This window comes from Hirundo rustica, chromosome 5, assembly GCF_015227805.2.
Source record: "Hirundo rustica isolate bHirRus1 chromosome 5, bHirRus1.pri.v3, whole genome shotgun sequence".
In the NCBI taxonomy this organism is placed as follows: Eukaryota; Metazoa; Chordata; class Aves; order Passeriformes; family Hirundinidae; genus Hirundo; species Hirundo rustica.
Window position 1 is genome coordinate 49,209,231 of NC_053454.1, and position 18,205 is coordinate 49,227,435.

The following is an 18,205-nucleotide window of genomic DNA, read 5'->3' on the forward strand; positions in this document are numbered from 1 at the left end:
TTTGCTCCAGCAGAATCATAATATGGGAAACAGTAAAATCTCATCCCAACCTTAAATATAAGGAACCAGAGCAGTTCTTGGAATAGGCATAGCTGAGTACTAACTGAGAAAAAAAATGTTAGGACAATTTTGACTGCATTTTGAACAAAGAATATACCAGCAGTATCCCAGTCCAATATTATTTTGACAGGGGTTTGAGTGGGCTACAATGTAATCAAAAGTCCCATTAACAAGTGGTTTTTAAACAAATTTAGTGTTGCCTGACTTTTATTTCCACCAGGCAAAGCAAAAACTAATCAAGAAACTGTAAATACACAACACCTGTATAAATCAAACCATCTGTTTTAGAAGCTGTGGCAGGTTGAACTTCCATCAACAAGAGTATGTGCTGTAAGTTTATATTCCCTTGTAGTTGCAGGGGGCTTTAAAATCTTTTGGGCTACAATAGGCAATCTTAAAACTGCATAGCAGCTAAAGTTTTTGAGAGAAGTAGATGCTACACACCTTCTTTACTAAATATTGCTTAACATTTTAATTAAAGTTTCATTTTAATTAAAGTTCCACAAACTGGGTTTCATTCTGTCATTTGAAGAACTATCATTTTTAGCCCAGAGTACAGCATTTGACTTCTTACTTTTGTCTAGATTTTTCTAAACATAGGAAAAACAGGATTCTCTTAAAAAAAGTGTTCAAATCTAAGCTAATATTTAAGAAACATCCACAAATCCTCAAACTGCTTTTCTTAGTACTTGTGGGTTTTGCTAATTTTTTTAGACATCCAGCAATGCAAAAGGTGTTGAGCAGTAATTTTAAAGAAGAGTAAATTTTATGAATTTTACTCAATAGTTTGCACCCTGTTAGGAGACACCAAAAGGTCAAATCTAGTCAGTAAAAAGAGCCTTAAGACAGTATTAATAACATGCTCCAAATGAATTTCTACTCATACTAATGAAACCCAAAAAAATTGGTTACAAATCTGAAGGTTAATCAAGCCTGTATTACCAATGGACTGGATGCTATGGTTTCTTCAGCAATAGAAAGAGAAGAAGAGTAGGTGGTATTCATAAGCATGCTCTAGGCATGTGCCTAGAATGCATTTCTGCACTCTTAAAGTAATAAAAAGCAGAGGTATTCCAAAATTCCTTAAGCTCCTTGCACCTGAGCTGTTTTTTCTGGTCACCACTCAGCTGCTCCCTAGCTGAGTTTGATATTCAGGCAGGACTCCTACACTTACATACTTTGAACATCATGGGAAACGACATCATTAACAAATGAAATACCTCAGCTAGTCATGGATGATGGTGAAAAGAAAGAAATTTTTAAATCAATTTCAGAAAACAAGCTTCTCTCCCTCTCTTTTTTTTTTTTTTTTTTTTTTTTTTTTTTTTTTTTAAATTGCAGGGAAAAAAAAGGTTGTTATCAGGCAGGAAAACTTTAAAAGCAGCATTGGTGGTATAGTGAGATTTTCTACATGAAAGTCAAAAAGGAAATGAATGGTTCCAATGGACAGTTTTAATGTCTTGTGCTCACGAACCTGAAGCCTGGTGCCTGGTGGCATCAAGTTGTCACACAAGGCAAAAAGTCATTATGAGGACCCACACACAACTGAGCTTCACTAACTTAAGACATTTTTCAATACTCTGATTTTCAGGCACTCAGCTGGCAACACCCTGCACTCACAGGAAGTAGGACACAATCTTCAAGGGCCAAACCTTACCAGTCTTGCTGATAAACCCTCCAATGTGCTGAACTACTTGAGGCCACCTCGGTACAACTGTTGTCTTGGTAAACGCTACACTGACAGTGGAGATGGCTGCTGTTGTTTCAGCAACTTCAACAACACTTCAATGACCATTTCTGTATGCCGCTGTGGCACAAATACTCACTCTCTGCTAATAATAGCTAATAATAATTAGGTAGTAATATAAGCTAATAGCTTGGTCTCCCATGCAGCGAAGGGAAGAATGTGTCCTTGAATGTGGCCTCTCAGAAATTTCTCCCCCAAATCCATATATAATTATGTAAAAAAGTAAGGTTAACAACCACAAAAGAGATGATTGAAGCCTTCTGGTCTTTGTTTTCTGCCCTCATTCTGAAAAGAGACACCACTAACTTTTTGAATTCCTTCCAAGTCACTAGGAAAAGTGAAGAACTTCATGCTTTCCACCAGGTTCTACAGCAGAAATCAATGATGATTATGGTACCACTGTCAAAATAACAAGTAAGAAAAGCCCACTACAAGATCTATTTGCATTTTTTTTAAATTATATCTGTTCTTTAATTGCATGTTCTCAAAATTAAGCTGAGCTCTTAAGACAAACTAGATGTTCTGCTGTAAAGAAAATCCCATCATACCATGTTTAACCACTTTAAATAAAGTTTTGCATTGCACACAGTAGGAAGGGGCCATAATTATTTGAAAGCCCACGTGCTTCAGGCAGAATATACCACTCCTGAACTTGCAAGTTGGTGACACTGAATTGGTGAAAACTGCTGGAAATTTTGTCTCCTCTGAAACTGGAGCAACTGGTACATTTTAGCTAAAAGTAGCAGTTATAAGGAGGGTAAAGCAGTGAACAGCTTTTACTCATCACCAGTCCTTTACTGGAGAACGTTAACAGAGAAAAGCTGCGGCTGCTTGGCACCTACACTAAAAACTGGTCAGCAGGAAGGAAAGGTTAAAGGGGATGTACCTCAGGTGGTACATTTTAAAGTCCTTTTAGTTGGCTTCTTTAGCTTTCAACTTACATTGAGGCCAGTGCTTGCTTTTAATTAAAAGTTCTATTTGATATACATAAGGTTAAGAGGGAATTGCTGGGTTTTTTTTGTATGTTTTGTCCTGCCATAATCCTTTCTCCTCTGTGCAGAGAATTCTGGAAAACCTCAGCCATAAAACAGAGCATAAAATCTAATATTACTGTATCATAGCATTGACTTAGCCTGTGGGAATTTTCATTAAATTGCAGTAAGGAAACAGCAGCCTACAGTGATATTTCTGCACATCTTGTAAGACATTTTTCTTTTATTTCCCAAATTATTGAAACAGGACATGGTTGTTTTTCTTAGCAATTTAAAAAGCACCTAAGATGACTTCTACAAGTGCCAATACCAGTGCCTTCTCTCCCTCTCCATTATTCTGCTAGAAGCTGAAAACCCAGACTCTATTTTTTCTTTTGGGATAGATATTTCAACTCGGAAAAAAAGAATTACAGAAATCAGGATAGGATTTGCTAGGTTGCTAGCAGTTTTAGGTGACAAAAAGCACCGTTTTCTACAAAGCAAGTTCAGGACTTTTCATAAGCATCAGTAGTTGAGTTTAATTAGAGAAATAGTAATAGATAACTTGTAAAAAAATGAAAATTAATTAGTAGTGGAAAATGAAACAGGTTTTCTCAAGTAAATTCTTATTTCTTGGACAGAAAACAATGCAACAAAAATTCCCAAATCTGAGGATTCTAAGAATCAGGGCTTTCCAAGAAGAATTATATTTCTCAAGAAATATTTTGAAATATAAGTTTGGATTTTTTAGTATGCTTTGACTGGATTCTATTACGAGAATATAAAGGAACAATTTACATACAATATACCCTGAAATCAATTCAGTATGGAATGTACAGTATTTCAGACAGTATTTCAGACAGAATGTTATTTACATTCTTTCACAAGGCATGACACCACCACTAAAAATTCCGGACAAGTCCTGGCTTTGTCTCCAGTCCATGCTGTTTGTTAAACACAATATTTGCCAGTAGTTTCTATTCAGTCTGCATTTAGCTTACTCCTCTGCATCAGTTAACCTTTTGCATCTTCGCCACCTATCTTGACTTGACCAGCCTAGACACTGACTACCCACAAGTACTGCATTATCACCCTAAAAAAATGTTGAACAGCCATTTTGGGGATGGGAGTGGCTCCTTAAAAATTGTGTAAGCAAACATGCATCTCATGATGTTTTGTTCTAAATCACTGTCTGTATAGGAAACCATCATACTGCTTTTTAATCTCATTATATCACATGCCTTTTACATTTACTTTTCACTCCTAAGTTTTTATTCACACAGTGAGACACACTTTGTGAGAAGTCAAACCATGCAATTCATTAGTTATCCAATAAATTAATCATAAGTTCTTCATTCTTGGTTCATTCTGAGGACCTAGCGAGATCTCTCAAGTGCAGCAATTTATCAGCTGTACCCTGATGTGCGAGAATGTTCAAATAGTAGTTCAAATAAAGCACCAATACAGAACAATACAGAGAAAGGTTTCTCTTCCCTCTGCTTCATGCTGAAAGCTTGCACTCCTCTCATTCCCTACTGGGCATGTCTAGTGGCTGCTGGGGATGCTTTTAAGAGTGTCAAAGACACAGGTTTATATGCCTTTCAGGCAGAAGAGGGATGAGTCTAAACCTCCCACATTCTGAGTGCTTCCAGTGCTGTGAATGCATCTTTCTTACATGAAGAATCTGAGCATATAACTTTGCACCTTCTTTTTGGGCCATACATCAAACCAGTTCATTTTAAGGTCACTAGTGGCTCAAGCAAGTCAACTTGGTATGAAACACACAGGCTTTTTTTAGGGCCAGAGTAGGTTGGTTAGCATTTTTCTCAATATTCAAAAACATCACCAGATCTAATAGTTATTAGAGAAGTGTGTGGGAGATTAGGGACAGGCAATCGGAAGATATCGCGTTGTACGGGCAGACAGAACCCCTCCCTCAACACTTAGTTGTTTTAGTGTCCTTGATAAGCTAAGCAACACGTAACTTGTAACGTAAGCAGACGGTTGTGATGTAGCCAACAGAGGTTTTATAACTCCATGTAATCAGTTCACAAAGCGCCATTTGCCATCGACCACATTGGTGTCTGTGAGCTGGTGGCCCGAGCAGCCTGGGTGTGGCTGCCGTGTCGTTCCCGAACCAGGTCACTAAGCCTCAGCGGAGGCAGCAGGAGTGAAAAATCTTTTGCTCATCAACTAACATTTCACAATGGGAAAGACTCTTGAATCTGTGTTATCCATCCTAATCCTGCAGTCTTACACAGGAAAATGTCAAGGACAGGCACCTCATTTATTTGCTTCCATTAACTTTGACATTTAAGCTCATTTTTACATTACAAATTGAATCATGTTTATCTAATACAGAGGAGTGAATTGCATCAACAAAGAAAAGGAAAGGAAACATGATGGCAATCCCAGTAGTGCTACCTTCAAAATTTGTTTGTATTTGGTTATGAGAAGTGGTAGGTTTATTGATTGAGAGAGAGCTTATTTCTCTCAAAACCATAGTCCAGCTACACAAATCAGAGGTCAAGCAGAATCCAGAACAGACCTTTCTCAAGTATTTTAGAAGAAAAACACATCTTGAGTATTGTTTTTCCCCATAAGTTTTTTTAAAAAGCTGAGGTTCAAAACACATTTGAAATAACATCATAATGATGCTTTCAAAACACAAGCTAAATAACAACACTCTTGGTTTATGGTAAACCAGTTTGAATCCCTAGTAAGTGGTTAATAATTCAACCAGGGCCCTCCACTTGGTACTAGCAGCAGCTTCTGTTGATGCATGACTGAATTGTGCATATAATGTATCTACTTTATGGAGAAACCCTATTCTAAATCACTGGGTTGCCTTCTTTTAAAAATTAAAACTAAAAAAAAAAAAAAAAAAATCTTTTTGCCAGAAGTAATGAAAACCATTAAGTGCATAGGTACTAAAAGTGACAGGAGAAGTTCAGTGCTGTTTTAAGATCAAAAGCCATCCATTCTCTTCAGATAAAGAAAACTATCAGATTTTCCCCTTACTTGGAAAAAGTGAAGTTTAAACTGCATTGCAGAAGAGCAATTAGTAAAAAACATATAATGTATATGCATCTCCACATGACTCCCATTGCCCATTTTCTCTGTGAGTACAAATCTGCTCAGCTGTAAAGCTGTCAATTTACAGTTAATCCAAAGCTGATCAAAAATCCAGAGAAGTATAAATGCAAAGTACTGAGTCACAAAGTAATGACTTACAGAATTCTTTCTCTCATTTTTTCTGCTTACGTTGTTTTTATTGTGGATTCTTCCATTTCACTAGAGGCTTTCAGTACTTAAGGATTGCCTTATTAACATTTATAAGTAATAACCATAGCATCAGTAATAAAAATCAATACATAGTTACTCACTAGCTTGGTGATGGTGCTCTTCTTCACTTTGGAATGGGCTGAATTCATAAGTAGATATTTTGCTTTTCAATAATGAAGTCAGAACCTTGTCTACCTTCTCTACAGAAGAAAATTTCAATGCCTGCTTAAAAGAAAGAAAAAACAGAAAAAATATTAGTGCATTTGTTGAAAATGTATTTTTAACTTTATCCTCAGAGTGCTGGTGAATCAAATTACTCAAAACAGTATTATGGCAAACTCTCTTTCAGCAAGAGCAGCACAATTTTTGAAAACTGTAGAAGAGATATTTTAATACTAAAAGAAAAATATATATAAACAAGCAACATAACATATGAAGTTCAGCCGTAACTTAAAAACTTCTGGATGAAGTGTAAGGGCAGTAAGATCTATGTTTTACTACAGCAGTAATTCAGGGTGAGTTTAAAGATTACAGCAGCTCTCTGATACCCAAAGCTTTTACATTAAGATTGTGGACTTCCCTAGGTAGGAAACAGCTTCAGTTTCACCAGCCAAGACAGAACAAGAAACTGATATCAACAAGATAGATCAGCTTCCTACTAAACACACAGTCATTAGACAAGGGATGTCCACACTGACTGCCAGGGGATTTTTGAGTGCCTCTTTCTGCACAGAAGGTTGAGATCTACTCCTAACAACTTTCAAGGTAGCTGTAAATAAGTATTTCTCTGCCTGGCCTGACAAGAGAAGCCTGACTATAGAGACTTGAAGAATAAGGATATTTTACACCAAGTACTACAGCTCTAGTCCAGTCTGTGCTGCACTGGGCACCAAAAGGAGCTCAGACACAGCAGAGGACAGGTCAGGGAGAGTTGCTTTACTCTGCTCAGAGTCAAAGTTTAGCCCTGTGTTAGAGTTTGCCTTCCCACAGCTGGACTGTTGCTAGTCAAGATGATTCTGGGATGACTAAAATGGAACATCTTCAGACATGCTTAGAATATGAATTTAAAAAGATAGTCTATGACTGACATGCTGAGGAGAAGATGACAGGAGGGTGTACTGATGAAACATGAAGTTTAATTCCCAAGACTGTTAAAAGGGAATAAGAAGAGTAAGTATGACGTGATCAGAAAATGTTGAATGCAGAGGCAGGATATAATTTTCATCTAACTCCTATCAAGAATTAGATGAGATATTCATTTAGCAGGTAGGAAGCTAACAATATGATGGTTTATTTTTCCCACAATTAACCCTGCCCTTTCCATATTAAGACATGTAAAAATCACTGTGTTTCTTTTCACTCTCTTTCTGTGCTGTCACAGTACATTCTCAGTATTTTTTACTCAATAATTATGAATACATATCATAATCTTCAATAAGCAAAGAAATAAGCATTAAGAAGATACTCCATCTAGGAAAAAAGATCTTAAGATCTTGTTCTAGAATAAAAATCTAACCTGAGTACAAGACTTACTGTGTGAATTCAGAAAGCATATGCAAAACCTCCCAAAATATCTATAAAACCCCCAAACTATTAACATGAATAACAACACTATGTTTACAAGTTATTAAGAGGAATAATATAAAAATCCAATTAGGAAACAATACTATTCTCTCTCATTCCAAGTAGGCCTTCTTAGATAGGTTATCATTAACTTAACAGAGTTCAAACTAGAGTAGGACAAAACCAAGGAACAACACAGGAACTAGCTCAGATGAGTGGCAGATCCTGTGTCACAAAGAGAGAGGCTCAAAATCATTGGTACTCACGGAGGTACATTCACTGTGTAGTAGATATCCCACCATGCAGAGAATAAGAATTTAAATGGACTTCTAGAAAATTAAGTTTGAAGTAAAATTTTTCATCTCCTTTTAAAGTACCCCCTACACATTGTGCTCCCTATCTAATCCTCTCTGTTAAAAAGAAAATGAACAAACAAAATCCTCCCCAACAATATCTGCCTCTTATCTTCTGTCCTGAAATTCCAGAGGAACAATTTCAGACAGAATCCATTTCAGACTGTACTGTATATCCAAGATAAATAAGCAGTTTTTCAACAAGCATTCTGGGATGTCTTGCCTACAAATCTCCTCTACTTTTTAATATGAGCTGAGACCAAAACCCTTTCACATCCCTTTTATTCAGTCACCTATGGAAGAAAGAAACCTATGGAAGAAGTGCCTTAAGAGTGCCTAGCTCTTACTTCATGCTCAGACAACCAAATTTACATGGAACACAATAGTGTTTCACAACCTGTGATGGATCAAGTTCTTGAAGAATATCAGAGAAGAGCATCAGGAATTTGTAGCAAAATTTCTCATACTTAACAGGCCTTCCCTCCAATGATCAGCCTATGCATTTCTATGAATTACAAGTCAAGAACAATGCACTTCTTATACAAAGGTATCAGTGCAATTTGCTTCATGTTTTCCATCTCAGCATTTTCTTTTTCCTCTTATTCTTGTGATGTAAAATCTGAAGGCTTAAGAAATGATTTAACAAGCTATGCTGTTAACTAAACCATAATGGGGAGCTTTGTTGTGCTACTCTACAGCAAAGATACAAAAGAAAAAAAGATTGGTTAATTAATTAAAAAAAAAAAAAAAAAAAAAAGCAGCTATGTCACTCACAGACTCAAAGTCTGCTGTGTTTATGTATTTTAGCATACCCAGCACAGATCTCTATATGCCCAAGAAATCTCATCAACACTACAAACCTGAAGTTCCTGGGGAAGTTTCACCAAAGCCAACAGAAGCAGAACTGTATTTATAGTTGAACTTAAAATTAAGCATCTTGTAAAAGAACCCAGGATTTTGAGAAAGACCACCTTTTATCCAAATAGAGATTTAAAACACTAGAGAAAATAGGCAAGAGTGCTAGTTTCCCCTGATGTCCTTGCAGCCCCTCAGAACTAATGGGTTTGTAGACAAATTTTCCTGTACTCTCTGAAGCACAAGCCAACTATTTTCTGCTCCAGTACTGGAAATCTTTCCACAAGCATTACTGCTTGTCCCATTACCTCCTCCCCAACTGTAAGCACTATCTCTATTCCCTCGCCCCTTTTCAGATCAACAGGACACAGCTGTGAACAGAAAAGCCCCAAGTACTGATCATCACACCTGGGCTTCCAAAAACATCCTTGAAAAAGGAGACCACCAAACACATATTTTGCTGCATTTGTCAACAAGATTACTTACATTCTTTAATAACTGCTAACCAAGCCCTGAAAATGTGTGCCACTGAAACACAGCATCCACAGCCAGTAAATTAGCATATTCTGCGCTGGCTTTGGCAGCACTAACAAGGTTACATTTACATAATGTTAACTTCTTCATTAGTTCTCACATATCAGACACTACTTTATATGGACTTCAATATCTGGATTGCTTCTGCCAAAGAGAATGGACTAGGTTTAAAATGTGACAGGCATTTCTGACAATTTTAGCCAGTGATAGAATATGGTCAGCTTTCATACCTAGAGGGAAAGAAAGAAGCATTTTAAAGTAACAGTTGTTGATGTGGCTGAGAAGATTGAAATATTAAATACAGTTTCAAATGAAGTATCTCTGGGGATCAGGTAGAGATGCACACAAAATACCACCACATAAGTCATATAGCTATTTTACACATTTTCATAGAGAAGGCTGTAGTTTATTTTCATTCTTTTTTTCCAATATCCACTGTAACTGGAATCCTGTTTAATGACTATGATAAAAACATCCTTTAAGATACCAAGTATCTCAGAATCATAGGAGTATTCAACCAAAGTCTGTCATAAAGACTTTCTCAATCTCTCTAGATATTCTAAGTCACCCAAGCTAACATGAACTTACCAACTTCAGTTATAAGGATATGACCTTTGCTTAATTTTTTTGTATTTTTTTATTTTGAAACCTAATAAATCTATGCCAGGAAACCCCAACACTAAATAATTGAATCAATATTTCCATTTGGTAGAAACTCTGAGAGAAAAATCAATACAGTATATAAAATCCAGCAGAATGCTGAAATGATTAGCTGATGTAAAGTAAAACATGAAATATGAAAAAGTTTAATTATGAATTATAAAAACCTCAAAATCAGTCTATACGTTAGGTTACTGTAAGAACATAAACTCCCTAAGGGAGTTTCTTGAATGCAGAATTATGTGAAAGTGAGAGAACCAAAAATCATGACCTTTAGCCAACTTTCACCCTCCTATGTCTCATAACAAATCCATTTAGCATTATGATTCAGTTATTACAATCCAAACTCTTCTTACTTTAACATTTCAGGTTTTTCTCTTTCAAAACTCATGCAAAAAACTTATTTAATTTTATTTATTAATTCAATTACATTTTAAATATTTATTTGGTGGTTTAAAATGTCTTGCTGATGTTGCTAAATGCTTTTTAGATTCAGAAAAAATTTGGAACAGAAAATTACCATTTATCAGATGTAGCAAAGAGTTTTATCCAAAACTGCGATTTGTAAAATCTTAGATTATATTTAATCTAAACCTTAGCTCATGCCAATCTAATTGTTCTCAAAAAACCAGATCCATAAATGCAGTTGTACCACAGTTTGATAATCTCCCACTAAGATCCATGAATTCATCTGGCCATCACTAAAAGGAATGGATAGTTGTAATCCTATTTGTTGGGTTTTATCTATCTCTTTGGCTTTATTGGGGGACAAAGTGGAGCATCTCAAAGGAGCTGGAGAGGTTGACAAGACAATACAGAATATAATGTAAGCATTCTACCAAAGAACTCCGCCTGTGGTATGAACTAATGCAGCCATTTGCTTTCATCACACAATTTTAATAAGGAGATACTTCTCACATTGCAAATATTTGTGAAAATCTAGAACTTTCCCTTGAATCACAGATTGATATTGCTTTGAGCAATAATTGCTGTAAGCTTTTCTATTTTATATCAGTTTTGTTTTCCATTGTGTTTGATTGTTACTTTGCATAGATAAATGACTGTTGCCCCAGGATACTTCTGCAAACAAGTTGATAGTCTCAAAGGTTTTAATTATCCTGGTTAAATAGAAGCTACTACTGCTGTCGCTACTTGATGGGAATTTTAATTAGTATCAAGTCTGTTTTGTTTTTCCTTTTGTGAACATATTTTAAAGATTAAGTTAAATTATGTTCTGTAAATTGCATCTTTATGATGTAGCTTGTTGACATTAAATCAGGAGTCATTTAAGAAGTCTGCAGAAAAATTTTAGCTAACTAGGTAGTTAGTGTACCTCACTCTGAGGCCCAGCAGGTACCATTAAATGAGACAAAACTTCCAACACATAGGTATATTTACAGAGGAATTACCATTAGTATCCTTTGCCACAGAGTAGCCATGACATTGTAGGGACTGTAGAGCTTACCAAATTAAAAACTTTTTTTTTTAACATTAGTTTTTCAGTTATCAAAACAATAAAAATAATAGCATATAGCACTGTCACCTTGTTTAAACCCTTGCTCATTATTAAGAGGAGTAAAGATGAGGAAATGTTAAACATAATAGACATAACATTACAGTTGTACTTCCTGGTGTGCACTACTGCTCTGCACAGAATTATTTTTGCATTTGAATATGACTTGGATTGCATGTGCTTTAATAAATGCTGGTTACATGAAGGGTCAAACTCCTGAAGAACACAAATACCTCTCTAGTGGAAACACCTTGTGTGTAGATATTTACAACCATTAACATGGTTGTTTACCATGTTAATGATAAACTTTTAAATCATTATGGCCCCTTCTTATGCATAGAGGTTTAGCCGAAACCTTTTAGAGGTTTACTTAGATATGCTTCAAAATACATGCTAAAAAATATGGATACCATAAAGAATTTAAGAATACATTTGTTTTTTGAGTAGTACTATTTTTCTTGTGCAACAACCTGTTTTCCTAGAACAGATGTAACTTGTAATTGGAAGGAATCTCAGCCTTAATAGAACACTAATAACGCAATACATCATATTTTATTAATCCTTTTGTTATGAGTGTAATGCCTTAGGTGGTGGATAAGGTATATTTGTCACTGGAAAATGAGATTATCTGCTCTGGAAACACAATCTATTATTTTTGTTCTGGCTTTGCAATTACAATATAGACAACGTGCAAGGTCTGCTTGGGCTAGCCACCATTCAACAAATGATACTTGAGATTCCATCCTTTCTTAATAAATGCTTTCTTTCCTGTTATTTCTTATGTGCCACTGGGAAAGAACAGGCTGCAGAGCACTGCAGTCTGCTGTGCTGATCTGAAACACAGCTCAAAACCTGATTTTTTTTCTAAATATGCGCAAAAAAATCTGCATGGCAACCAGCAAATCACACGAATGACAACTCAGCAGCTGTAAATGGACTCTACATGAACAGCAACCTACAACTTCCCATACAAGCTATGCCAGAAAAATTTGGTTTGATGGTGAATGAATAATAACGCTCCAAATACAATGTGGTTTAAGATTACTTGCTTCTATTGGTAGAACATACAAAAAACCCCACTTTAAATGGAGAGGGACTTCACTAATGTTTGTTCATATTTTCAACCTTTGGAGAGCAGCATGTTGCTCACTGGGCATATACAGCACAGAGGACGTTTACATCACTCTCTAAACAAAACAAGAAAATGGAAAATTTGTTTTCTCTTGCCTGACTTGCTTACAACTAGATCTCTCAGAGACAGACCTCTAAATCTTGAGCCTGTTACTGAGCCATTACAAACTACTGTGCAATCAAAAGACTGCATGCTATCTCTTAGTTCATTTAGGTACTTAATTCTATTTTTCTTTAATTAAAATTTGAGAAGTCAACTTACCTGACAAGTGAAAGCTATTGGGTCAGCCATTTTCTTTAAAATGAGTTCAATTTCCTCTAGTGCAGTATAGTATTCAATCTGTGCTGTCATCTTAATGACTCCCCCACAGTAGACATTTACATATACAGGGCCAGCAGGAAAATCTTATAAAACACAAATCAGAACATCAGCTGAAAATATTTTACAGTCCCAGACCAGAGATCTTGGGGAATGAGTAAAAGAACAGAGAATATCACAGAAAAAACATAGAGTTGATGAACTGACTGGATTTGCATTTCACAGATGATTCAGTGTAGACAGGTTTTTTTTTCTGGTCTTTCAGCCTAACATCACAAAGCTGACAAAAGAAAATACATATCTTTAAATCTGTATAAAGCAAAGCTATTGTATTGCTTCACATTAGAAAGGAGATGAAAACAGAATGCTTAACATTTGCAACTGCCCTTGGATAGACTGATGACCTATAATCAGCTCCCTTATGCCTACATGGCGAGGAAAAGTTCATTTATCACAAATAGTGGGATTGCTTTTCATCTTATGAAACATTTTTCTTCAAAGCAGTCAAGGTTCTCAAAATTGTATCTGAGCTAGGCTTCAGAAATTGCAGTATAATTAATCCATTCCAGTTGCTTACCTCATAAAAACCAAGGAGAGAGGCACTTGTAGCCCATTACTTAAGTATGACTTGCTCCATGCATGCAGTACAAGCATACGAGCATATGTCCCAATCCATTAGTGTTCATTATGCCAGGCATTCTGCTGGACCATACTAGCACAGTCTTCTTAAAATATTAACTCTGCCCACAAAACAGTGAAAAAAGGGGCAGTTCTGAAGCTGGAGAAGAGGAATAAGGCCAGAGAAACTAGTCTAATACTACATCACATTAAATTGCCTAAATGGAAACTGCCCAAATGTGGGGATAAAAAAATAAAAAACCAAAATAACAACAAAACACAGCATTTCTCCTATAACATCAGATCAGATGGACCTAAACCAGATACTTGGATACTTAGAAATTTGGATACTTCCAAATTTCTACTTTTCTAGATTTTAAAACAGAATAAACATCAAACACAAATGATATAAGAAACATAATTAAATTTGGCTACAGCTCTCTTCTAATTATTTCGTATTTCATTTACTTTTCACATTTTATTTCTTCATCTGCTACAGAAACCCTTTTGTGAACAGTGTTCTCACAAAAAAAAAAAAAAAAAAAAGGAAGATGTTGCCCTGAGTTTTAGCTTTCTGATTGTTTACATTTTTGTAGTAGAGTCTTCTCACGGGTTGTAACACAAACAAAGTGGTTGTTTTCGCATTCCTCTCTGATGAGGGACAACTGATGGACTTCTAGTCTGGCCAGTGGGGTTGGAGAGGTGGAAACCTTATCCTCCAATCCCTGGTCATTGTCCAGAATCTATATAAGCAAAGTCAAGTAAATAAACTTCCCTTCTTTTTGCTCTGGACTTGACTGTGTGAGTATCATTCTTTTCGTGTCCTCCAGTGACAGGAAGAATCTTTTAAGATCTATGCATGAAGAGTGCAGCTTTTGTTCTCTGAAACCCAGTTACAGTTGGAAGTTCCCTGTTTGTTATGTACCTTCCAGTCAGGTTTCTAAAAACAAACTCTCTGCACCATCACCATCACAGTGATAAAGAACTCTCAGCCCCATACATGGTCATCACCTCGGGACAGTGTTCAGGATGAAAATCACAGAATCAATTAGGTTGGAAAAGACCTCCAAGATCATTGAATTCAACTTGTGACCAACCACCAACCAGTCAACAAGACCATGGCACATGCGCCACATGCAGTCATTACTGAAACACCTCCAGAGTTGTGACTCCTCCACCTCCCTGGGCAGCCTGTTTCAAATGTTAGGAAATATTTCTGTGAAGAAATTCCTCCTGGCGTCCAGCCTGAACCTCTTCTGGCACAGCTTGAGGCCATGTCCTCTTGCCCTGTCACTGGCTGCCTGGGAGAAGAGATCAAATCCTACCTGGCACAGCCTCCATTCAGGGGGGTTGTAGAGAGTGATCAGCCTTTTCTCCAGGCTGAACAATGCCAGCTCCTTTAGCTACTTCTCATGTGAATTACTCTCTAGACCCTTCCCCAAATCCATTGTCCTTCTCTGGACACAATCCAGCACTTCATTGTCTTTCTTAAAGGGTGGGGCCCAGAACTGGACACAGCACTCAACTGGTGCAGTCTCACCAGTGCCAAGTCACAGAAATAAATCATCAGGTCACAGAATTACCAAAACATAGCTCCAAGAAGCCACAGTGGAAAACTGTGGTCTGTGTGTATGTATTTCCTCCTATCTGAGGTTATATGGCAATCATTTATAATAAAATTATTGCAATCATATAATAGTAAAATATAAGTTCCTCTGGGAATTCACAGCATGCAGCACAATAGGAAACTATACTCTGAGTGCGTAGGTGAGAAATGTTTTAATTATTAACTCACATCAAGAATGGGGATAGGTCTGCCCCTTAAATCTGTACAGATCTTCTAAAAGAAACTGTTAAATAGTTTAAACTGTTATCAACTAGTTATGGATGGAGCAATAGAAAAAATCATTAGGAACTAGCAAAGATGAGTGACAGAGAGAAATGGCATGAATACGAACAAAGCAAGGAAACTGTTTCCTGCATCAGTAAAAATTACAGAGAGGAGAATAACCAGATTTACTGCATTAAATATAAAATGAGACATTTAGTAACAGAGTAATAAGAAAAGAATATTAGGTTTGCTTTTTATGGCAGTAATTTTGAAGAATGTTTATCTGTAACTAATCAATGACATTTTAAGACTGCCACCTGCCATTTAACCACAGAAAACCAATCCAATAGCACCTAGGTTCCTGTAAATCACAAGGCCTTGCTTCTCTGGATTATTAAAAGTTATGTGTGCAAAACTCATGCACAGGAAATACCCACAAAATAGCAGAAAGGGAAACAACTTATCAGAAAAAGTGAAGGGAGTTGAAACTTTTTCGTTTTTCTTAAAGGTAAAGAATATTTTTCTTACCTAAGGCTTTCACATATTTGACCTTCTTGTTCCAAGAGGCTGTCTGTGTTCTAATTCGTTGATTATCTGTTATAAATTCAATTTCTAGAGTTTCTTCATCTATTTCCTCTTTCAACAGAATTAATATTTCACCAGGGTTCTACAAAATTAAAATGTGTTCCCATTAGTCCTTCAGAAAATTATATTTGAAACATAACATTATATTGAAAGTCTACTGAAAGAACTTTCCTTAACCAACAGCTTCATGCAAAAAAATTGTACTTCCAAAATATGATGGTACCTCATTACTTTCTTTAGTATTTTACTTACCTGAAAGACACAAGTAAGGTAGGATTTTAAATTCAGCTTACACAGGAATATTTTAAAACAATATTTTAAATGCATATGTAGGCGAATTGTTATGTTTTCTAAGACCCCTCTATTTTATTGTCCAGAAGAATGACATCCATCCTATTAAGAATAACCTAAAATACTTTACACTCAACCTCTTACAGTAAGGTGACAGAGGACAGAAGCAGCAGGTGATGTGAGACAATAGCCCTCTAATACCTCCTGAACCAGAGGCAAAATCACTCCCTTAGAACTGTACTGATCTCAACAATGAAATGATGTGTGTAAGTCATCTTTGAAAGACAGACAGCAAATAAAATCCATGACATTCTGTGTACGCTGCAACATCCATACTTGACTGTGGCTACTCACTTATATAAAAGAATGCAGTGCTGGATTTTGTACTTCCTCTGTTTATGCTGTCACATGTTTCTCACAGCCACTCTGATTAAAAGCACATATGAACATTTATGTCCACTGCATATGCATGCAGATACATACATATAAATATTTCTGATTTAATTTAAACTCAAACTAGGTCTGTGGTCACACAAGTCCTGTGTAATTCATGGTATGGGCACATATACATGTATACATACACCCGTCCTGGATTCTTGCAAAAACAAATTCCACACCTCTCAAGAAGTGCCTGATTACTTGCTTCCTCTGACATATGACAGTAATACTTCAACTCAAGCTGCTAAATACCTCTGATAGAGCTCCAAACTACTCTACTTGCAAATCTTTTAACTACATTGTGCACGCAACACAAAGGCAAAATAAATCCCACTGCAGTCTTGATGCACTCTTTTTGGTCCCTTGACAACTTTGGAAACAAATTGCAGATATAGTATGAATGAGACGGCAGCAGGAGAAGGAAAAGAGCAATGACCATTACGCCAAAGATTTTAGCATCCAGAAGTCTTACCTCACACGATATTCTTTTTGGAAGCACCAATATTGACTGCTCGTTACTTTCTAATCTTTCAGAAAGCACGTCTGTTTTAAAAGCGAGGTCTGTTGGTTCTGATGCTCCCCTGACATCTGACAAGCTAATATCAGAGATAGTCTGGTGATCTGAAATAAATAATGTGAAATGAGAACATTGTTAATAATCCTAAGCCAACAAAAAGTGGCAATGATGTGGTTTCCAATGTATTACTCATACGGCATTTGGAGTCACATTAAGGACAGGACATGAAAGCCTGGCAAAATTCCCTTAATGTAAATGTGATGAGATTTCCTCCTTTGATAAAGAGCTTGCTTCTGAAATTTTGATCCTTCAGCCTTGATTTACATGAACAGGCACTGCACATCTGCTTTGTCTTCCTAAAACAAAAAGGGGCATAGCCTTTAGACTGAAATAGTTGTGAACCACAAAGTCAGGGAGATTAGCCAGTTCTGTCATCTCAGAATTCTCATACACTAGGATAAAACAGGATTTTATCACTCTTCCTTTCTTTATATGTAAAAAAGCACATGCTATATATTTACAACATCAACCCACCAGTCTACAGGTAGGGTTTACACGGGGGCAGTGATACCTGTAACATGGTACTATGACAGTAAGCACAGATTTTTTTGACACATGGTCTTTGCCTACTTTAGTGGACAAATGGATGGAGAGAAGCCATACCTTTTTAAAATAATAATAATATTAAACATAACCTGTGTTCGGAAATGCTATGCCATTTATACAGGTAGCTTGCAATTCTTTTTTGTTTCATGGTACCAGAAAAGGCCCAAGGGCCTTTAGCGAATATTATGAATCCTTCACCTCCTTGCACACTTTTAATCATGAAAAAGAATTGACAACTGCATCTGCAGAGCTCTGACTAAGCCTGTGTGTTAGCAAAGGTATCCTTTACCTAGTATGTCTCAGCTGCATCGTTACACCTCCTTTCCAG

At 36.4% G+C, this 18,205-nt stretch overlaps 1 protein-coding gene across 4 annotated transcripts in view; it reads right to left on the reverse strand.

Moving 5' to 3' along the window:
* Window positions 1–18,205, reverse strand: part of BANK1 (B cell scaffold protein with ankyrin repeats 1) — a 134,724-nt gene that overhangs the window by 80,217 nt on the left and 36,302 nt on the right. For all 4 annotated transcript variants that reach the window (XM_040065843.1, XM_040065841.1, XM_040065840.1 and 1 more), the window contains exons 4-7: window positions 17,227–17,375; window positions 15,969–16,107; window positions 12,935–13,077; window positions 6,165–6,285 (exon numbers count right to left, since the gene is read on the reverse strand). In XM_040065843.1, the coding sequence (XP_039921777.1) occupies window positions 6,165–6,285; window positions 12,935–13,077; window positions 15,969–16,107; window positions 17,227–17,375 (552 nt within the window). The remainder of the gene's footprint in view (window positions 1–6,164; window positions 6,286–12,934; window positions 13,078–15,968; window positions 16,108–17,226; window positions 17,376–18,205) is intronic.